General features: G+C 55.7%; 3 protein-coding genes across 3 annotated transcripts; 1 reads left to right on the top strand and 2 right to left on the bottom strand.

Annotated features, from left to right (window-relative positions):
• Window positions 1–234: 234 nt before the first annotated feature.
• LY79DRAFT_547515 (uncharacterized protein) lies at window positions 235–1,219 on the top strand. Its single transcript, XM_060557330.1, has one exon. It carries the CDS (start codon window positions 373–375, stop codon window positions 865–867), a length of 495 nt encoding a protein of 164 aa, XP_060416417.1. The 5' UTR covers window positions 235–372; the 3' UTR covers window positions 868–1,219.
• Window positions 1,220–7,818: 6,599 nt separating this feature from the next.
• LY79DRAFT_111587 (uncharacterized protein) lies at window positions 7,819–8,697 on the bottom strand. Its single transcript, XM_060550705.1, has one exon. It carries the CDS (start codon window positions 8,583–8,585, stop codon window positions 8,124–8,126), a length of 462 nt encoding a protein of 153 aa, XP_060416416.1. The 5' UTR covers window positions 8,586–8,697; the 3' UTR covers window positions 7,819–8,123.
• A 1,736-nt stretch (window positions 8,698–10,433) lies between these two features.
• Window positions 10,434–16,880, bottom strand: LY79DRAFT_668142 (peptidase family C50; the record flags this gene model as incomplete). The annotated part of the gene is made up of 2 exons (XM_060563482.1): window positions 10,434–13,650; window positions 13,699–16,880. 2 exons carry the CDS (start codon window positions 16,878–16,880, stop codon window positions 10,434–10,436), a joined length of 6,399 nt encoding a protein of 2,132 aa, XP_060416415.1.
• Between the last annotated feature and the right edge of the window lie 225 nt (window positions 16,881–17,105).

Raw genomic sequence — 17,105 nt, 5'->3', positions numbered from 1 at the left:
ACCGAGTTGGAGACTCTTGCAGCAAGAAAGCGTTTCCGGCGGTGAAATTGTGGGGTGCCGTGTCGATGCTGGAACTGGAACGTGGCCGGGGGGGGGAGGGGGGAGGGGTAGGTAGGCCGGGCCTGTCGTAGAGCATGCGCTGTACATTGGTTAGGTACCTAGGTAGTGTATGTAGTAGAATTGAGGAGGGGGGAGCGAGACTTGGGCCGTCTGCAGAACTCTTAGCGGGGAGAAGTACCTTTTTATTCCCACGCTTCGTCACGAGACAGAGACAGGTCGTCTACGGATAGTAACCCCCGACTTCACTCGCTGGATGAAGTGAATAAGCTTCTGGACCCGCTGCTGGCCAGACCACAGCACAGTCACAATGTGATGAGCTTTCCTTCCCTGACCAGTGCTGGCGACGCTGGTGGTTTCGGTGTCTGGGTTTCGGCTGACAGATGCTTACTATGTATGTATGGCGATGCTAACAACCGCCGGGTGATCCCGTCCTCGGTGGAACTTGCTCTGATGGCCGTGAGGGGACGAGAGATGCCCGGGAAACTCCAAGCGCTCAAGAAGCAGATGATTGACACCTGCTGTCGCTCGCGCTCGCGCTCTGGAATCGGTGGAAACAGGGCGGTAGGCCGTTCGTTCTTCGTCGTTCTTGTCGTCGGTCGGCGCCGTGGCTTGGTCGCAGTAGCAACTTGCTGGATGCCGGGACGGCTCGGTGGATCGGTGAAAAGCCCCGCGTGCGAGCGGCGCTGCTGCCCGACGTCGTCGAGGGGGATGATTAGCCGGGCTAGGATAGTCTTGTCTGTAACTTTGGCGGCGCAACAACCTCTTCCCTTTGAGACAGAGGCTCCGTTCGAGCTTGGCACGGGTTAGACGAGAGAACTAGTAGAGCCAACAACAATGGAACAGGACGCAAGGCTTATGACGTTTGTGAAGGTTTGCGGGCAATGATGCATCCAAAATCTACCAAGCTTTGCGGGCGTGCACGAGATAATTGCGGTCGTGCCTGAACGGGAGGGGTTTGGAGTCCTCTTATAACGACAGTACCTAGAGACAACGAGGGCGAGTCGCAACGGAATCAGAATAGAGGAACGCGAAGTGATGGTCAACCTGGACCCTGAGCGGGATGGAAAAAAGGAAAAAAAGGTACCAAGTCTAGCAGCCAGGGTTGGGGTGGAAACTACAATCAAGCCTGGTCCCTGCGGCCTGTGCTAAGAATGTCTGCAAGAAAGGGGACGTATAGGTATACATCGTCCTTGCCTGCCTGCCCTTGGAGTGTAAACATGGGCGATAGGGGGGAGACATGGTACTGGAGACATCCATTACTGCATATGTACTGGCGCCATGATGTGCGGCAGCTTGGAAAAAGAAAAGCTTGGCCTAGTGCCTCGAGGGCCAGACAAGCGTCATCGACGCGCAGCTCCCACAGTCGTCGTCTTGGTCTTTGGTGTTGTTGGTTTTTTTCCCCCCCCAACTTTCCACCCTCATTTTTTCGCTTGACCTGAATGTTGCATCCCGGTGCCCCGGGATCAAGCGCCATGTCGACACTTGCGTATCTGCAGTTAGCCTCGCGGTAGCTAGTCTACACAGAAAGATATTAGTCCGTCTTAACATTGAAACATCTACAACAGCCATCCAAAGATATCGCAGCATGAGCAAGCCCTGGCTTTGAGAATACGGGAACTGATCTACAAGGAAGGGGTGGTAACTACTCCATCTCCTTGCCCGTTAGTATTTGGATATGTCTTCGCCTGGACCGCTGCTTTCCCTCACCCTCGCCCTCTCCGGCCAGGTAGTGTTGCCCCCCTCAGCCCTGGTGCTCCGGCTCCATAAGACCCACGATGGCAGTGCATTGTGAAGAGGTACGGAAACGCAAAGTGGAGGGGGGTGCAGGAAGTGGAGACAACGACAGCAGTCGAAATGGCCCTCGAGAACGCACCTCATCAGGGCCGGAAGTCTGGTGGAGATCGACTAGGAACATCGTCCGAGGCTCCGCCGGTACGGGTGGGTCAGCGCTCCGTGCCCAGATGAGATACCAGGCGGAGATGATGTTCCTGCTCCGATAGTTTTGCAGAACACCTAGGCCACCCAAATGCCCAGGAGAGACAGGAGTCCGACTGCGCGGTGATTCCGTTATTTGAGATGTGCATCGCATGCAGTAAGCCCCCAATTCAGACTGCAATACCATTGCATGGCCAAAGTGAATTGTGTGCAGGGCTCCCGTCGTCCCATCTTGCAGGGTGGTGTTGAAGTTGTTGTTGTTGCCCTTGGTCTTGGGGGACATGGCGAAACCGGGTCGGTTGTAATCATTTGAGCCTCCAATTGGTCGTAAGCGTGTGGGCATTACTACTAGTCGTGAGCAAAGTATCAGAAAGGCAGTCGCCGTTCAAGTGTGGTGTTTCGCGAAACCCCACTAACATCACCATGCCTTCAGGTGATCGATTGGCCATGCGTCTTCTCAGCAAGCAAAAAATTAAATAAATAAATAAAAATTGAAGAAAAAGTGCGTTCCAGCCAGGACATCTCGAAGCTGGTTGGCTGGTGCTGTCAGCCCCGCAGTTCCCAGGCCGCCGCAATGACGACATGGGGAATGCGGTGGCATCCCGTCCGCACAGGCATGTTGCTGTCTGACTTATCATTCATAGGATGTCTTCAGCGTAACGCTAAAAGGAGGGCCGTCAAGCCGCCACGGCCGGTTGCGTGGCTGTTCGGCGATGAGTCCCACCAGGAACGGTCACAGACGGCCGAGGGATCCCGGACCCGGGCGAGGAGTGACTACGGCAGACTTGCATCGATTTGGCCATGACGCGTGTTTATCGGGGCTGGCCCTGGCCACCCTGTAGCCCAGGGGCGTCGTCTGCTACAGATACGTTGCTGAGCGTGTAGCCGGATCTGTAAGGCATAGTGTCCCAACTACTTGTAGGGCCCTTGCCGTGGAATTCGTTGTATGGAAAGAACGTAGATTGAACTCTGTCGATAGCCAAGCATGAAGTCAAGCGAAGCCACTAGCGCGGGTTTCAGTGGCGCCGACGCAATGGGACGTAGGCGTACGCTGGGGAGGATTTGGCTGGGCTGGGCTCTTTGTGCGACCAAAGTTGGACTTTGGAACCTTTGTAAGATGGCATACTGTAAAGACTCCAGTGCAGTCAGTGCCTTGATGCTGGACTCTGTTTTCGTCGACTCCACTGGTGTACCCCGGTAAATTCGGGATCGAATATCGCGGTCTGGGGTGGGAATGAGAGGTGATCTTCCTGACGGATGAGAAGCTGAGGTGGTATAGAAGACGTCATCGTCATTCGGTCGAGTCAGGGACAAGATAGCTTCAGGTCGGAGTCAGTCACCCATGCCGGTGAAGAAAATAAACAATCATGGTAAATGGGCTGATGGGCTGCCATGGGGTGTTGAAGATTTGGAGGCCACATGGAACGAGGGGTGTCGATTCCTCAACAGGTGGTAGGCCATCTCGAACGGTCGAAATTTGGAGTTGGCAAGCTGAAGAAAGACATTGTGACCCTGGTGGTAGATCGCGATATGCCTGGACGATGATAGGAGGAGGAGGGGATGAGGGTGTGGAGGACACGCGCTAGAACCAGTACCCACTTCAGCTAGTCGCCTCGGATTATCGTGCTTTATGATTGGTCGATTAGGGTTCGATGACTGCTGAGGTAAGGACGGGAACAAGGTAATACTTACTTGTCTTTACCTTCCACTACCTAGGCAGCTAGATACCTATATCTACCTAGGTGTCCAATATACCTTAGGTACATAGGTAGGTAGCGTCAGAAAAGCTAGTCCTCGTGGAAAGCACAAACGGTCCCAGGAGCACAAAGGCATCCAACTGTGCGCCGGCTTCGTGGTTGCAGACATTCCGCAGCTTCACGCAATGCAAGACATTCCTGGCGCATCTGGGCTGTTCTACATCGACGTCGATTCAGAGCTTCTGCGCCTGCAAGACATTATTGTCTCGCATGTCCGGCCAGGACCCGGTAGCTGTCTCAGGATCCGCTAGGCGCAACGCAACTGCACAGACACGGCACATAGTATGTATTTTGTACGAGGATTTCTTACTACAGCACAGCACGCGACCGCGATTAACACTGCCAACGAATGATTCGTCAGCGACGCGGCACGACTAGGCTGTCTGTGGCGCGAAAACGCTCCCATTGGGGTTCGACGAGACGAGGCGAGGCGAGGCTCGACGTCGATCTACGCCGGGCAAGCGACCAGATTTGGTTAAGACTATTCTGCTGATAGCACATACCTATACCATGTATGTAAGCTGTTTGTTAGGAAGCCCAGTCTGAGCGCCTGCAACTTCCCTGTGGCTCGAAGTCAAATAGTTAGGAGGAACAGGTTGGACTGTGACATCGCATGCCTCCTTCACGCTGAATGAGGTCCCCTGGCATTGTCTGTGCCCACTGGTAGGGTAGGGTTTGATTGGGTCGCCGGACATGTCTTTGACTTCCTGGTTGTGCCTGGATTATCTCTTCTGTTCAGACCCAAGCCATTGTATTGGCCCCAAGATTCAACCCGAGGTCGACAAAATCGTCCGGCGCCCGTCGTCTAAGCTCAACAATAGGTGAGGGAGAGAGCGGAGTGGGAAGGAGGGGGTCGCCTCGGTTCAAGTGGCCAAGAGACGGTGCCACGACTAGAGGATTCCTATAGGCGCAAACTGCAAGTTATCAGAGGAGCTGAGAGGGCAAGGACCTACTCGTTGCAATTTACGACAGCTCGCTCTTTCTCACTTCCTCTCCCTCCCTTTCTCTTACGTGCACCTCCTATATTGCCCATGTGGTAATTACAGGATGGCATGCCTGCGGGAACATTCTCCCCTGTACCTTCCGGGTGCTGATATCCAAGCTCCACTTTGGCCCCTTCCTCATGCCAAAAACACCACGCGTTGTTGAAGAAGACTCATGTCTTTCAATCTTTCTTCATCGTCCTTCATCGCTTGGCAGCTTTTATCCACATGCTGTCAGGGGCTTTCCATCGACAACCGCCAAGTCCTATCGAATCTCTTTCTCCCTTTGCTTCTTCCTATTCCATTTCGAGCCGCATGAACGTCCCACATCCCTGCATGATAGCCTCCCCAGGATCTGGGTCACTGTCTTTGGGTCAACATGCTTTGACGAGTTTGACACGCCGTCAGCCAGAACATCGAACGTCAACCAGAAACAGAGAGTGGGACCGCCGTTGATACGCCATCGCTATTCTTAACTTACCACTTGTACATACATGTACACGATGTAATCCGACTTCAGACGAATGCCCAAGCACACCCACGGCCTTCAATCCCCGAGAGTAACCCAAGATCGACACGTACTCAAGCTCGTCGGCCCTCGCACTCGCAACCTTCAGCACCTTGGTTTCCTTGGATTTAGCTACTACGAGCATTTGTAGGATGAGGCGAGAGTACAGGCACCGCCGGAAATTCTGGCACAAGCAGCCAACTGGCCGGGACATCATGCGTACCATCTATTGGCCATGTGCTGACACCGCCAGTTTGCCTGGCACGTCTGTGTGCTCACCCCCCCCCCTTTCTACTCCAGGTAACATTGCTGATTTCATCAACAAATCAACCGTGTACCTCGGAATTTTCCTCACAAATCTCATGTACGCACTGTAAATCTCCGTGTACCAGTCACCGCATCTCCCTGGCTGCCCCGCTCCTCGTCGTTGCTTGTGTGCCCCCCATTCGCTACCTAGGTATGTAGCAAGTGGCCTGGGGCACGCATGATAACGGTACGTGTCGAGCCGTGTACCTACAGGGTCGTATCCCCGGATGGATGATCTCCGTCGCGTCGTCTCCGAATCCTTAAGACAATATCAATATCACGCCTAGGCTCATGCCACTGACTGGAGCTGCTGCTGGCGGCCCGAATTACTCAGTTGAGTCATATTGCGCTCTGGCAGCACGCCAACAAACACGACATCCGCGCATGATTCCGAGCCGCTACTGCATGCTAGACGCACATCAGTCCTCAAAGCCAAGCCTCTCCACCAAATGTGGCAGCTGCCGCATCGATTCGTGTAGCCCAAGGCGCCGCACACGAGGATCTCGCAGGCTCGTGCATATGTCGTTATCAGCCATAGGGATCGGACACTGAGCAGACAATTTGGCAGATTGAATTCTAGCCAAAGACAGAGCGGAGCGGCATGGGAGCAAGGGCGAATGTCTTCCCCTTCTCCCGCTTTGACGGCAGGGGAGACGACGAATAGGAAGTCGAGGGACCCTGCCATCAACGCTCAGAGCGCTGCCGTCGGCGTTCCTCTCGATCCTATGGGCGAAGGGCTGTTCGTCCACGGCCAAAAGTCAAGGCAATGGTGGAAAAGCTGAAGGCTTTCCGAGGCGGCGATGTGTGGTTATTTCGCCAGCATGGTATTGACTTTGGGAAGAAGAGATGAGGTCGGACTTCCGGGACACACAGATGTTGTCCCCGATGGGCACCGATCTTCGGGGTGCTTCCCCGGTAGGCTCTCTCGCCAGTAGTGGTGCACTGATAGCGTGTAAGTCAGACGAGACAAACCGTCCTGCTCCTAGAACTAGAATTTCTGCCCGGTGTTTGTTGTTGCCCTACGGGTCTACGACACGGCGCAGTCATGATGGGATGGCACCAACGGCGCGTTTCCTCGTCGCAATCGACGGAGTACTACGTACGGCACCTGGCATCCTGTGACCCAGCCGCTCCCAGGCCGAGCCCATTCCTACCCCCCTTCCCGCGGTCCCTAGTCGGCACCCTGCCTGGGGTAGGGGATACGCGACGTTTCGTCACCAGTCTAGGAAACAGCTTCCTATAGCGGTAGCGTTTCGTACGTGCGCACTCATTCGCACCAACACACACACGCACACACGCACACCTAATCCAATTATTCTTCTGCCTCACCTCCATTTTTTCGTCAAGGAGTCATTCTCAAAGCCTCTTCCACAATGCCCACTTCCACCAAACCTTCTGCCCCGATTCGGCTCCACTCGTCGATTCTCCGAGGATACGATTGGCTCCTCAGCTAGCCGCCAGAACGACCCCCCCCCGCTATGATCTGCACTGCGGTTCCCTCCCTGTTACTTTTGACGACTGGCCTTGCAGCGACACCTTGCAGAGACCCCCCCCCCCTCCCGGCAAGCAGACGCCAGGCCACCATCTTCCTCGCAGCCTTGTCCGCAGCAGCCGCGTTTCGGAGCGCTCCCCGAACGCAGCTAGTCGGACAGCCGCATAACTGGCGCCTTGCGGATGCGATCCAAATGACGGTGAGGCTACCAGGGACCAAAAGGAGGTAGGTAGGTTCGTTGCTCAATTCTTCTTCTTCACCGAAGAAAAGAAGCAAAACCATCACACCACCTTATTCACGTGTAGGCGACGACGGAGGAAACCTTCAGCGTCTGTCCTGTGGCTATGCCAGGTGCAGCTTGCTACCTACCTAGGGAGGTACCTATGTGTTCTACGTACCTACTACCCACCCACCTTACCCACCCACCTACTCCCCCAACACCGGTGCTCCTAACTATTCGCATTTCGCCCAGAAAATGCACAGGCTGACAGAAGATGCCTTAGTGCGGCTTGTGGTATCTGTTAGATTCGAGAAAATGAAGTAAAATTTCAAAAATGAAATTATGGTGGCCTATCCCCATCGACATTTGATGAGTATCGCTTCTGAGAAAGGAACATCGTTCTACAGCAACCTTTAGGTGCGAAAACCCACACCACGCGTGCACAGATGCCTCCAATGCAATTCTTATCGACGCCCCGTCGACTGACGTCCAACTAGGTGTGCTCGGCGTAGTCGGACCCGGAATGCTAGACGTCGGGCTCGCGGCACCCATGGAGGGCCTCATCTGGACATCTGGCGCTGGCTGCGAGGCATAGAAGGCCCCCCTTTCCCTTCAGGCTCTTCAATATCAGAGCCGATATAGCATCCACCGCCCTCAGCGCTCGGTGGGGCGTGCGCGTTCCCCCCTGATCCTGGACTGCCAGCCAACATGACGCTACCGACAGAAAGAAATCGCCCAGATCTTGCCCGCACATCACCTCCGCTCATCGACCTGGCTGCAACTCCATGTCGTAATCCAGCCCGGCAGGGATCGTATGGGGCGGGAGGAACGAGCAACGTCCGTGAGAGCAGCAAAGAGTCGGTCACGTCGCTGTTCGGAGAGGGAGGCCATCCAGGTCATACAGGCCGTACACTAATCGCTGGAGGCCTGGCAGGATCCGATTGGGGAAGTGAAAGCGAGAGCCAGGTCCTTGGGGGCCCCTTTCCTCTCTCTCTCTCTCTCTCGGGCTGTTTACGCCACCATCTGCATGGGATAGGAGCTGTCTGAACAAGAGGCGGCCTTCACGGATACCATGCTCCCCTTTTACAGGACCAGGGCCGCCAAAGGAGATGATCTTCCGCGTCTTGGGTCCAATGACAGGACCAGACAGACCTCGTCCCTCCTTCCACCTGGTATGATGGGGAGGGGGGGTTTCTGCCACTTTGGCCGATGACATTGGCACCCAGGGGGTGGTTCGGAGGCCCATCATCAGACCTGGGTTGGTAAATAGGAAATAGACTGGAAAATCATCGGTCGTCCCGCATCTGCCAACCCATCTATCCATCCATCCGAATTTTCCAAAACACGACAGGCTTCTCTCTGGTTTGGGGGACGGGAGTCTCCCCAAGATACGGTACCAGCGATGGATACCACGCCAGATCGGAAGAAAGGGGGGGGGGGGGGCTTGGCTTCACGAATCTGGGCTTTATTAAAGAAATAAAAATAAAAAACCAGTCTGAACAAGGGCGTGTATGTGACTGCCGTCCCATCCCCCCCCGACCAAGGCCCGTCTCGTGAAACGAAACCATGGACCTGGAAACATCAATTCGGGAGGCGCAGCGCGCAGTGCCCATCAGATGTGAACCTCATGATGTGCGCTCTCGCAGACCAAGACCCGTGTATCTATGTGTTTATGGTCTATGTGCGTGTGTGTGTGTGTGTGTGTGTGTGTGTGTATTGGATCCGTCTCTCACAACTAACATATTCGATATCATGATGATACCGGGTCGAATAACCCAAAACCAAAAGGCCCTCCTCATGTCGAGGACGCGCCGAAACTCATCGCCACCCTCCTCGTGCCCTCCCCACCAAAGAAGCACGCAGAAAAACCCAGTTGCCCTGCCACCGCAATGTTTTTTCTTCCCACGATACCAAGCTTCCTGGCGGTGCATGACACGCTGTCGAGATGAAATCACCTCAGACAACAACATCCCACTCACTCCGCTCAGCAACCCCATCCACTGCCCCCCCTCCCTCCTTCTCTCCCCCCCATCCACCTCCAAGGGCATCTTCGTCTCTCCAGCATCTCGCACGCTCCTGACCTCGACGAGTCATCAGACATAAGGCAAGGCCGGCCGGCAAGCAAGGGAAGAACCCGCTCGCGGCTGGCCTCGACAAATCCTACGACGACGACGACGACGATGACAACGACGGCGGAACGACATCCATCCGGGGGGGGCCCTCCCAAATCAACGAGGCCGGCCCATCGTGCTTCCAAGATGAAAGACCCGTCATCCCATCCTTGTTCGAGCCAAGCATAGGACGACAACGAGCATGGGCTCTATTTCCCCTCTCGAGCGCAATCTCCTTTGCCCTCCTTCTCACAGCAAACCATCAGCTCGGCCGACTCGAGTGGTCAGTCCCGCCAATACGGCTCCTCCGGACAACGAACCCCCTCCAACACCCCCCCCTTCCCTCCCCCTCTTCCATATCCCTCCCTCGTCCGCTGTACTCGTTCCCTCTCCTTCTAGAAGGACCCCGTCGGGGTCCTTCCTTGGGCTTCTTTCACCTCAACTTGTCCGGAGGAAGACGCCGAATATGGCCAAATATCGCGACTGTGTCAAGGTAGGCCGACAACGTCCTGCCCATCCCAGTCCACTCCAGGTCCCACCGCCACGACGAATACCCTCTTTCCCTTCTCGCCCCCCCCCCTGCGTGGTGTATCCTTTCCCCTTCCCTACGCCTCGAGGCCTACACCAGATAGACGCACCGAGGATAGACAATGGCAACGTTCATCCCATCTCATCCCACGTCACGCCAGGGGTAGCGGAGGAAAAAAAAACCTGTGAGAAAACAGATGAGAACACTCAGTTGGCATACCCCTCTGCCCACGCTATCAAAACACGCTTCCCTGCTCCATATACACCGGTACAATGCAGAAGTGGTCGTGACCCTAAGACCCAGGCATGACCCAGCCTCCCCCCCCCTCCTCTCATGCTACCACCCCTGAATGCTTTGCCACTAGAACATGACAACAGCATAACTCAGACATTGTTCATCCGACTCCTTCAGTTCCATCCAATGTTATCAGTCCGAGCCCATTCCTGCCATCGAATCAGAAAGAATACCTTGAGCCCCTCCACCCCTTTCCTTGCCGACACGCTTCTGCTTTCCATATACACTCATCTCCTGCTCATGAGTCACTGAGCTTGGCCTTGTCAATATAAACAGGGATGCCGTACACGCACACCGCGCCGGCCGTGATGTACCTGAACCGACAAGCGTCCCTAGCCTTGGCCGCGGCTTCCACGAGCGACGTACCCCCTCTTGAGCCCTCGCCTTCAGCGGGGCTCGTCTTCTTCTTCCCCCTTTCCTTATTCGCAGCAGCAGACGCAAATAGGCCCTTCCCCTTGCTCTTGCCTGTCTTGCCATGCTTTCCACCATCGTCCACAAAGGTACCCCTTTCCAGGAGCCCCCACTCCTCGAATAGTCGCCCGGCGTACCGGTCAATATCCCTATCTGTCACATCCCATAATGTCCCAACGACAGCGGGGCACCCTGCCAGCATGTAGTTCCATACAGGGCCGTGGCACTCGTACTCCCCGACGTTCTGGAGCGACGCCGAGCTGCACCCCATGAGCAGCGCCGCCGCCTTGCACTTTTCGAGTCTCCTGATCGTCTTACCACGGATGTACTGCGCGCCACTGCCGTGGCCGAAGTAAAGCAAAATGTCCGAGCCCTTGAGTGCGCCCTCAAACTCGTCCTCGGTTGGCTTGCGTGACACAATACCTGTCCAGGAGTCGCCGAGAGCCTTCAGGGGATTCTCGAAAGTGGCGAGAGTGTTTTTGAGGTCCGAGCCGGGGTTGAGGATGTATGTGCCGCCGAGGGGAGATACAGTGGATCGATGGTCATCCGTGATTTCGTCTCCGCTTCTGGCGGCTCGCTGTTCGAGAAGCAGTCTGCGGAGGCACGACAGCGAGGGGACACGAGAATAGGCTAGCCCCTCCATGCACGGAAGTGACTCCCAAGGGAACGCGTGGAGGGCCTTGTCGAGAATCAAAATGCTGTGGGTGCCTTCCTCGGGATCCGAGGTTTTGGCTGCGGCGTGGTATGCGTCAAGGGCGTCCAAGGTGTCCACGACCATCGAGTCGAAGTCGATCTCGTCGTAAGCGTTCCTCTCGCCGTGGAATTGCAGAATGTCCACGACAAAGTACAGGAGATCGTTCAAGGGGTCCTCGAGATCGGCGTCCGACGCCGAGTGGTCTCCGAGGCCGACAAAGAGGTCGAGAATCCGCGGCTCCAGAGCAATCTTGGGGGTCTTGCTGGTCTTCTTTCCTCGGACCTGTCTACGCGATGGGAGATGCTTGTCGAGAATCTTGGAGAAGGCCTTTTGGAACTTGGCAAGGAGATCAGCACGGTGGCGATGTTGGGAGAATATGCCCTTGAACCCGCCGAGCCAGACTTGTTCGACATTGTCGAGGAGGTCTTTGAACCTCTCGTCCAAATTCTCGCGCTGGGCCCACCAGGCTGACTTTGCTCCCTTGGACGCGTAGTCGCCGGAATTGTGACAACTCGTATTGGTAGCCTGGATGATATCCATGAGCTCGGCGTATCCGTGCTGGAAGTCGAACAGCTCGTTCTCGCCATCCCGCGAGGCTACGCGCTCGAGTGGCAACCGCAAAACGAAAGGCGTCTGTCCTGCCCGCAGCTTGGTGATACAGAGATCCTTGCGGTTATCGCTCAGCGCGATTGACAAGACGGTCCATGCCTTGGGAATGATGTCGACGTAGTCGCGCTGGAATTTCGCCATGTCGTCGACGGTGATGATGCTCGCTCGTCTATCGTCCTTGACCGGTAGAGCCAGTGGCCATCCCATCTCGCTGAAGCTAGGATTGAGTTGTTCCGTCACCACGGTGTTTCGCTCTCGTTTCCAGGTCAGATTGCGTGCGAATTCGACGGAGCAGGTGGCGTATCCAAAGCTTCCAATATTCTTGGGCATACTCTGGGAAGCCGCCGACAAGAATATGCCCGTGCTCTGAAGCAACGCTGAGATGCGATGAACTAGGTGCCCGTTTCCCGAAACAGCAGCGGCAGCCTGTGCTTCCATCAGCTGGGCCTGCGCTTGTTCCAAAGTCTCGACGAAAGTAGAACTGTCCTTGGACGACTTTCGCTCGGCGGAGGCAGCACGGCCTTGAGCCTTCCGAGGCGAGTGACCCATCGCCAACGTCTTTTCCGCGTGGTTCTTCTCCGGCGCCGCGTGGATCGAGGGATAGGAGATTGTTGACTCCTTCACCACAGAGAAGACGGAGTCGCCCTCCATCTGTTTGGTGCCTTGTTCGATGAGGCAGATCGCCTCGCCAATCTGCACGCGCAGAGACTCCCGCAAGCTGCTGGACATCTGCTTTGCCTCTTCGAGGAGTGCTGCCGCGTCGACCCAGTCCCCCTTGCTAAGGTGAACAAGCGCCTTGTACATCAGCATGGAGGCCTTCAGATCGGACGCTTTGTCGTTCGAGGCCACTACCACGGCCTTGGACGGCGCAGCAGCTTTGGTCTTCGGAGCCGCCACTCTTCTCGTCGTTGCAGGGGCCGCTGCCCTAGTGGCTCTGGTTCGTTTGGTTGCCGGGGCCTTGAGCGTGAGCTTTGCCATCTTAGTGACAACCTGCCCATTACTGACCCCGCTGATGGCACCGCGGCTGCTGTTGTTCAGTTTGCCAAGCGTGACCTCGGCAAGCTCGAGAAGCAGGTGCTCGTTTTTGTGATCCTTCATCTCCCCGAACGAAGCGCTGAGCTCGCAGGCCAGCTGGAAAGCTTGACGTGTGGGTTTAACGGCTGTTGCCATGAGCTGTCTCGCCTCGTTCAGGTACCCAATGCTCTTGTCGAGTTTGCAGGCCTTGATCCACACGGAGCCAATCCAGCTTGCTGCTTGGGCCCTGTGAATCGAGGCGTCCGTTGCATTGGCGATTTGATGTGCCTTTTCTGCATAATACACCGTCTCCTGGAACATGCCCAAATGGGCATACACAGAAGACAGATGCAAAACGGACCTCAGCAGAGCGCACGCCAGTGCCCAGTTGTCGGGGCCGTCGGACAGCTCAATCAGATTTGTGGAGGGTTCTGTCTTGATGATGGTTTCCTCGGCGTCGGACGAGTCTTGCCTGGAGGACTGCTTGGGCTCTGCTTCTGGCGCCATTTGCCACCGAGCTTCCAGTTTGGTCCAGTCCTGGTACAGCATGCGGACACTCGTTTTTGCGTGGAACAGCGCATGCTGGTATTCGCCCTTGTCCCACTTTATGCGAGAAGAGAGGCAAGCAGCCCTTGCCAGGAGGAGCTTCCTCTGGAGCCTGGACGCTTTTCGGATGGAAGACGAGGCCTTCTCGAACGCAACCTCACCCTGTAGAAGCATTTTGTGACTGTTTCGTGTTAGATGTTGCTCTTCATTTCGGGGTGGGACAACTTACGCAGCATCCGAGTTCTGGGCCGCCAGTTGGTACTCCGTAAAGGATATCTGGAGGTTGACTGCCGCAAGATCGGGATTGCTGCTCGTGGATTCGGCAAACTCCTTGGCCTTGTTGAGAATCTCTTCGGCCTTCTCGGAGTAGCCCAGGTGGGTATACTGGTCTGCCAGATTGCTGTGCGCCTGGACGAGCAAGTCCGTCGACAAGTCTGAGAGCTTGGACGAGAAGTCGGCGGCTAGTGTTAGAACTGAGAGCAAAAACTCATCTTCGCCCCTAAGCTTGGCGTACTCGGCGACCGCATTGAGCTGTCTGAGAAGCCCTTCCGTGTCATTGACCTTGGTCAGCAGCTCATCCTTGGTTTGGCATTCGTTGACGAGGGCGCGCCAGACGCTGATTGACTTGTCAAAGTCTGCCGCCCGCCATTCGGTTTCTGATGCGACCAGAGCCAAAGTACAAGAGAGACCGGCCTCCAGGTCGGGGACGTACGAGGCCAGGTCGCTGTCCTCCCCGAAGGTCTGGCCACGGCATAATAGCAAAGCTGCTTCGGTCTGTTCGCGAAGGTTCTGGAACTCCTCCCGTTTGCCGATGGACATGGTCAGTAGTTGAGACAGAGTCCGAAGGCGACGAATCGGGAAGCGATCGGGCGTGTAGATCCGTAGGAGAGCTTCCTCCACAGGCTCCTTGATGTTGCCGGGGCTCGAGTCGCCCGAAGAGTTGGATAGAATGAGCTGGATGATACGCTCCAGGACTGCCGCTCGCTCAACATCTGCGAGAAAGAACGTCCAGTCATTCCAGGACTGGTCGAGCTTGACCATGGCTGCCAAGGCCCGCGATAACGTCTCTGCCTTGACACTCGCGCTCCAGGCTACGGCCGGTGACTTCTCTGACAACGAGGCTGCCACTGCGGCCAGGACGCCCTCCTCTACCATGTTCGTGCAGATGAGCTTGAGGGCATCTCGGGCATCGTTGATTCTACCAGCCCGCTCACAAAGGTCTGCGAAGTACTCAAGTTTCGCTGTTGTCTGCGCCTTGTCCTTTTCCTCCGGGGACCTGTCCTTGACACAATCAACAGATCGTCTCAGAGCCCGAAGGAGGGTCTTGTCGCCGGGTTTGCTCTCGGCATTGCGGCGATACCAGTGAAAGAACATGAAGTAGAGGTGAGATAGTCTGACGTAGTGGGAGCTTGCAGCGTCTGATTTGGAGCCGGCGGCACTGATGTCCCCCACATACTCAAGCAACAAGAGGCACTCCTGGAGAAGGGTATCGAGGGTTCCCCAAGCCATTTTGTTGCTATCGATGTGTGATTTGGCGACCATGAGGGCTGATTCCAGGATCTGGGAAACGGATGCGAGTAAAAGTTGTCTCCTTGACTCATGGCGCACATGTTCTTTAGGAGAGGCGTCCCTCGTCGGCGCTTTACCCAGCCACCTTACGGCGAACCGAGGGAATTGAAGGACGAGGTTGTTCATCAGTTCGTGGACGTCTTCTGACCCGTCCGCAGTCTTGCTGGCCAAGATACCTACCACGGACCTACGGGCAGCAGACAGATTGACCATAAGTTCCTCCAACTCCGTCACATCGCCCTTGAGCGTTCCCTGCAGAGCACCGGTCACCTCCCTCAAAAGCGCGGACAGCTGTTCGTGAGGCAATGGTGTTTGTTTCGCGTAGACGGCTACAAGCTGCGCAGCTACTGCGCAACACTTGGATGCCGAGTCACTTTCAGGGTCGAGAGTCCCCTTGATCTTGGAGATCCAGTGGGCCGATTCCTTGTATAATCGAGCTGCCTGAGCTGCCGTTCCCAGAGCCTGATAAATCACGGCGAGTGGTGATTTTGATGACAGGGTGGCCTCCAAACGCTGAGACTTAGTCATCACGGTGATGCGGTCAAAGACGGCGGAAGATTTTTGATACGACCCAATTGGGTCGGATTTGGCTCTGCGGATAAACGAAGTGATGCATCGTGAAAGTGGCGAAATGATGTCCTTGTCGACATCTGCCTTGTGACTGGCCATCTGCCACCAGTGCAAACGCGCCTCCAGGCCCAGCGCTTGCAGTTCCAGTGCGGTGGAGGGAGAGCAGCTCAAGCGAGAGTCCACGGCCACCTCGTCGTCTTTGCTCGATAGACTAGGAGCCAGTGATAGAAGTAACTGCGAGAGCAGATCGAGCTGCCGCGCAACCTTTGTCTTGGCTTGTGCTGACTCTTTGGCAGCTTCCAGAAGGAGGTTTGTGGGCGACGTAGGGCAAGAAGAAACGAGACTTGGCAACGCCCTTTCGATGACAGCTGCCTTTTTTGTTGCAGAAATGAGACGCAGGATTTGGGTCTGGGTCGTGATGACAAGATTGAGCGTCGATCCTGAGAACTTGACATCGCCAAAGTCCAAAAGCTCTGCCAGCCCTTTTACCTTCGTGTCTGCTACTGTCGGCTTTCCTCCTTTTGATTTGCCTTTTGTCGAAGTACCAATTGCCTCGAGTCTTCGCTTGAGAACCGTCAATTCGCGCAATGCGTGCTCCTGAAGGCCAAGCCCTACGAGCTTGCCGATGAGAGAAGACATTCCGCTCTCGAGCTGCAGGTCCGGAAGCGTCACTGCGCCAGAGGTCTGTAAGGATCGCAAGCATGTGAATGCAGTTCGCAAACATTCAACTGTAGCGAGACACGCGATGGCAGGCGCCGTTGGCGTTGTCGTCGTTGTTGTTGTTGTCTTTGAGGGCTTGGGCGTGGCAATGGGGGATGTTGAGGTTCGGTTCAGCGAACGTGGCTGCATGGGGCTCATCGGCATCGAATTCGATCGTCTCAGGGTCCGCTTGCTAGGAGGTTTCTGCATGTCATCGCCCGAGTTCTCTCTTCGGCAGGGTGTCGTGGGTCGTATGGCGGGTGCAGGCTTTGACGCCTCCGTCAGCGACTTGAGGGCAACATTGATGATGTACGCCGCGAGTGCAGCCTTTTCCTTTGGCGTCAGTTGTTCATTTTTGCTCGCAGTCGTGCCCGATCTAGCTGATACAGCCGTCTTTCCTCGCGTGGTCGTCGTGGCCTTCGTCGTTCTTGCCGTCGACTTTTGTGATGTCGTGGGATTTTCGGCCTCCGTCGCGAGAAGTTCTTTGAGGAGAACCGAGGTTGCTGATGTGCATGTCGCGGTCGATGCTGCCGCCGCCTTGGCGGCGTCTACTTTGCTTTGTAAGGAGGTCATGGAGTCGTGTGTATCAAGGTCATAAGTGTATCGTCATGTGTTCTTCATCCTAGACAATCCGACGAGAAAATGGCTAGTTGATGGCAATACTGCTGTAGATCGTGAGTAGTTTGACATGACCCCATCCAGATCGGTAAGGCGTGCGGTTGGCAGTTGTCAGGTCTCGCTAAACAATGCCCCGGGGCGTTGCTGGGGGCAACCGAAACCCCGATTCGGTCCGTGCAG

The sequence above is a fragment of the Colletotrichum navitas genome (assembly GCF_030913465.1).
Source record: "Colletotrichum navitas strain CBS 125086 chromosome Unknown LY79scaffold_16, whole genome shotgun sequence".
Classification (NCBI taxonomy): Eukaryota; Fungi; Ascomycota; class Sordariomycetes; order Glomerellales; family Glomerellaceae; genus Colletotrichum; species Colletotrichum navitas.
This window is presented reverse-complemented; position numbering and strand designations above follow the sequence as displayed.